The sequence below is a fragment of the Sardina pilchardus genome, chromosome 5 (genome assembly GCF_963854185.1).
Source record: "Sardina pilchardus chromosome 5, fSarPil1.1, whole genome shotgun sequence".
NCBI lineage: Eukaryota > Metazoa > Chordata > Actinopteri > Clupeiformes > Clupeidae > Sardina > Sardina pilchardus.
Window position 1 is genome coordinate 32,321,666 of NC_084998.1, and position 5,621 is coordinate 32,327,286.

The window sequence follows — 5,621 nt, forward strand, 5'->3', positions numbered from 1 at the left end:
GTGTCAAATATCAATGGAACAGGAATTGTCAGCTAACTTTGTGGAGGTGTACAGTGCAACCACGTTGTGGTTCTGTGGTTCCCGAAACGTTAGGGGAATGTGAGGCTTTGTTAGGTTTCTGCATAAGCAGAGGGAAAGTTCTCTAATGCTAGTTCTTGGTTGGGTTCTAACATAAACTTTAGAGAACCAGATGCTAACATTCTCTGTATGTTACATGTAGGTGTTGCTAGGGTTTGCAATGCTAAGTGAGACAGACAATTAACAATCACTGCACTTACAGCAGTTATTTTTTGGGGGCCCAGTGCGTTTGCTACCCCCCTTGAACCGGCCCTGGCTACAGTATTCATTACCTCGTGCACTCGTATGGATATAGGTTTCAGTATGCATTACCCTCAGTATGCATTTCAGTATGCATTACGTAAGGGATAATCAACGACGCGCCGTGCGTTTATAGGAAAATAATGCACGTTCGAAGTGGTAATAAGGACCCGACGCCGCAGGCGGAGGGGACTTTACACTTCGATAAGTGCATTATTTTCCTATAAACGCACGGCGCGGAGTTGATTATCCCGCTTATACCACTGCTACTATCACTTTCGTTTATATTGCCGCTGTGTTAGATACAACGTTGTTGTTTTTACCGTTACATTGACATTGGCGAATTGATATTCAAGTGTAATAAGCCCAAAAGTAGGGAACTACTTCATAGCCGTGCGGTATATAGAAAAATAATGCACGTTCCAAATAGCGCATCACAATAGGAAATTTGACCAAGCAGTGGTATAAAGTATATATACACTACTGTAAATAATCCTGTATACACACACTACACGAATAAACAGAGATCACATCAGAGAGGCCCTAATGACTGGGCAGATCCACTATTTTCTTGGCTTTGTGGGATTTGTTATGTCCAAGGCCCTAGTGACTGATATCCAGCACCACTCTCTCCCTATGACTGGTATCCAGCACCACTCTCTCCCTATGACTGGTATCCAGCACCACTCTCTCCCTAGTGACTGGTATCCAGCACCACTCTCTCCCTAGTGACTGATATCCAGCACCACTCTCTCCCTATGACTGGTATCCAGCACCACTCTCTCCCTATGACTGGTATCCAGCACCACTCTCTCCCTATGACTGGTATCCAGCACCACTCTCTCCCTATGAGCTGCTCTGATGTGCAGACAAGCCCCTGATGATTTGATGATGACAGGTGGACAGCTAACGCAGTAATATCCTCGGCCACAAATGTCAGAGCACTTACGATCAGGGACCGACAGGCACCGGCACGGGCAACAGGCGGAGGATTCAAGTGCGGGCTCTTGCATGGGTGACGGTGTGTATGGTTGTTACTGCACTGAGCCAGGCTGCATTAATGAATGTCATTATGAGGCCATCACGACGGCTTTGATGCATTTGTAAAGGAAGTCCTTTCATCCGGCGGGGAGGCCGGCTCTCTCTTCTCTCAGCACTGGCTCTGCCTGCCTGCCTGTCTGTCTGTCTGCCTGTCTGTCTGTCTGCCTGTCTGTCTGTCTGTCTGTCTGTCTGTCTGCCTGTCTGTCTGTCTGTCTGTCTGTCTGTCTGTCTGTCTGTCTGTCTGCCTGCCTGCCTGTCTCTTTGGTTATTGCTCAAAGGTATTTTAATAAGTTTGTTTTCCTAATGAATTGTGAAGATGTGTCACAACCCCCCACAATAAAAATGGGGGGGGGGGGGGGGGGTCAGAAGTATGTGACAGAGGACAATAGTGATGAAGGAATGGTATGCAGGCTGGTGACACGCTGACACCGGCACAGAGACAGACAAGTAGTCAGGCCAGAAATCAGACAGGCATACACATACACCAATAGACTACAAAACAGACACACAGACAGGCAGGCAGACAGACAGACATACAGACAGACAGGCAGGAGCTGAGGCTAATCACGTTTACGGCTTGATGCGTGGAGCTTGCCGTGCGAGTGGTAATCTGCATGCCACTGGGATAAATGTCCAGTAAGCCCAGCAGCTCACTTGTGCTCGTGACTGCGATGAAATCAGGCAGGAATACAGATACACCAATAGAGCACCAAACAGACAGATGGAGACACAGGCAGACAGGAGCTGTGGCCAATCACTTCTACCGCTTGAGGAGTAGAGCAGACAGACAGACACACACACAGACACGAAGACAGACAGACACACACACACACACACACACACACAGACACACACACACACAGACAGACAGACAGACAGACAGACAGACACACAGACAGACACACAGATACACAGACAGACAGACAAATGTCCAGTATGTAAACATGTCCAGAATGTACAGTATGTGCAGCAGCTCACTTGTGGTTGGTGACTGGGATGTGCCCTGCAGTCCCCCACATCCTATTTATTAACACTAGTGTGGCACTTGTGCACTGTGCTCTGTTTTTGACTCCTTCATGAGCAACTCCAACAGTATCTCATCTCCAATTCTATGTTTCCAACAGCAGTAGTGTCATCCCTTGGAAATACCCCCCAAACACACACACACACACACACACACACACACTCTCTCTCTCTCTCTCTCTCTCTCTCTCTCTCTCTGGTGCTGTCCTTGGCTCATGCTTGATGTTGGATACTGAAGGGTAATCCTCTCCTCAGGGGTGAAGTGTGTCCCCTCCAGGCCACCGTCCCCAGAGTGCCCTCTCATGTCTGCCTCCACAAACTGCATCTGCTTGTGTGCAGATGAGGCTGCGAGCTCCACGCAGTCAGCTCTGGTAAACACACGCTAATGTGATTAGGAAGCAGGCAATCAGCCAGGGAAAATGATTAAGAAAAATGACCTGAACAATGTTGTTGTTATTTTCCATTTCGTTAGAGTTCTGGAGAGGTGGGCTAGAGAGGATTACTACAGTATATAAATACAGTATATATATACAGCCCTAGAATACATTATGTGAACTGTTAAGTCAATTAGGTAGTCTCTCTCTTTCTCGCCCTCTTTCTTTCTCTCTCTCTTCTCTCTATCTCCCTCTCGTTCTCTCCCTCTGGAGTAAGTGCAGGGTAATGACCACATAACAATCACTGTTGCTACGGCAAATGTGTGTCATAGAACCCTGTCAGGAGAAACACCTGTGGGTTGTGGGGAAGGGGGGGGGGGTTGTTCTAACAGCAGCAGGTCTACAGCTAATGTGATTAGGAAGCAGGCAATCAGCCAGGGAAAATGATTAAGAAAAATGACCTGAACAATGTTGTTGTTATTTTCCATTTCGTTAGAGTTCTTGAGAGGTGGGCTAGAGAGGATTACTACAGTATATAAATACAGTATATATATACAGCCCTAGAATACATTATGTGAACTGTTGTCGTTATGTTTTGCTGTTGAAGCTTCGGATTGGTCCTCCCTCACAAATTTTAAGTAAATCAGTGTGTAGTCTTTACTGTGTGTGCCAGTATGGCACACACACCTAGTGCATCTCAATAATAGTGTGGATGTGATCATGATTAGGGATCCTCTCAATAATAATGTGGATGTGATCATGATTAGGGATCCTCTCAATAATGATGTGGATGTGATCATGATTAGGGATCCTCTCAATAATAGTGTGGATGTGATCATGATTAGGGATCCTCTCAATAATAATGTGGATGTGATCATGATTAGGGATCATCTCAATAATAGTGTGGATGTGATCATGATTAGGGATCATCTCAATAATAGTGTGGATGTGATCATGATTAGGGATCCTCTCAATAATAGTGTGGATGTGATCATGATTAGGGATCCTCTCAATAATAATGTGGATGTGATCATGATTAGGGATCATCTCAATAATAGTGTGGATGTGATCATGATTAGGGATCATCTCAATAATAGTGTGGATGTGATCATGATTAGGGATCCTCTCAATAATAGTGTGGATGTGATCATGATTAGGGATCCTCTCAATAATAGTGTGGATGTGATCATGATTAGGGATCCTCTCAATAATAGTGTGGATGTGATCATGATTAGGGATCCTCTCAATAATAATGTGGATGTGATCATGATTAGGGATCCTCTCAATAATAATGTGGATGTGATCATGATTAGGGATCCTCTCAATAATAGTGTGGATGTGATTAGGGATCCTCTCAATAATAGTGTGGATGTGATTAGGGATCCTCTCAATAATAGTGTGGATGTGATTAGGGATCCTCTCAATAAGTCCATTAGTGATCATTAAGGTATGGTGAGATAACAATGCGGCTTGCTGTTCCACAGCGTCCCCTTACTCGTGATTTATCAATGTGTGAATGCTACACACACACACATTTTGATGCACACACACACACACACACACACACACACACACAGCTATTTGCCGATCTATTGGTATCGACATTAATAACAGGCGATAATCATTTTTTTACCTCCGCCAAGGAGGTATATGTTTTCATCGGGGACTGGCGTCTGTTTGTCTGTTTGTTAGCAAGATAACTCAAAAAGTAATGGATGGATTTCGATGAAATTTCCAGGGAAGGTCAGACCCAAGGAAGAAACGGTTACATTTTGGGAGTGATCCGTAATTCCGTTTATGTATTTCGCCTAGTGGTGTAATGGCATGGTATGGCCACGTGGTGGCGATCTGAATAGTTCAGGTTCAAATGTATGACAACCTAGGAAGAACAGAATGCAGGCGGAGGTCTGCACTCTCTGAGTGCTTTTTTAGTTAAATTAAGTAAATTTCCCCTTGAATTTCCCCTTGGGGATCAATAAAGTATCTATCTATCTATCTATCTATCTATCTAAAGGACAGCCAAATAGTAATCCTTCATATACATTTCCAGTATTGTCTTTCCAGTTTAGCGTTACGTCCAACAGTAAAATAATGTTAGCATCTGACTGTACAGTGTGTAGATTTCCATACACAAAATGTGTTGCACAAAGATCGAATAACTTATACCTTTCTTGCTGAGCTTCAGGAGCACATGTAAACACAAATGCCAATATAAAAATAAGTAAATGCTGTGCAGTGTTTTATGTAGTTGTTATGTGATGCATCATGGGTAATATTTATTCTTGTGCTTCAGTTCCAGTGGACAGTGACCCGTGTGGGCAGCCGCCATGTTACGAGGAGGCCGTCCTGATGGAGGACCCTCCGCCTCCGTACAACGAAGTCCTGGCCGAACCTCCACGCCAGCCTCCTCCCATCCTGCACGGCCCCCGAGACAGCAGCGGCGGCGGCGGCAGCGTTGTGGGTGGGGGTGTTGGCGTGGGTGGGACGCTGAAGGCCCCTCCGCGCGCCCCCAGGGTCCCCCAGGAGCCGGACATCAGCAAGGCCAGCCCTGAGGCCCTGGGCCTGCTGCCGCTGTCGCTGCGCGCTCCGCACGGCTGCTCCACGCTCATCAGGCTGCCCCCCGCGCCGCGCCGCTGGGACTCCCTGGGCCGCCTGCCCGCGGGGCTGGGGCTGGAGCGCCGCAGCTTCCCCCTGGAGCCCCAGGTGTCCTTCATCGCCACCATGCCGCGCCACGGACGCACGCTCGGCCTCGGCCTCGGACACGGCGGCCCCCCGGCCCTCGGCCTGACGCTGCTCAGGGAGCTGGAGGAGGACTGCGGCCTGCCCACCGCCTACCCCCTACTGGGGCGCAGCACGGCCGTCTGA

General features: G+C 47.3%; 1 protein-coding gene across 1 annotated transcript in view; it reads left to right on the forward strand.

Moving 5' to 3' along the window:
* Positions 1-5,621, forward strand: part of LOC134080908 (atrophin-1) — a 10,776-nt gene extending 5,155 nt beyond the window's left edge. Inside the window, exon 2 of the mRNA XM_062537521.1 lies at positions 5,050-5,621. Coding sequence (XP_062393505.1) covers positions 5,050-5,621 — 572 coding nt within the window. The remainder of the gene's footprint in view (positions 1-5,049) is intronic.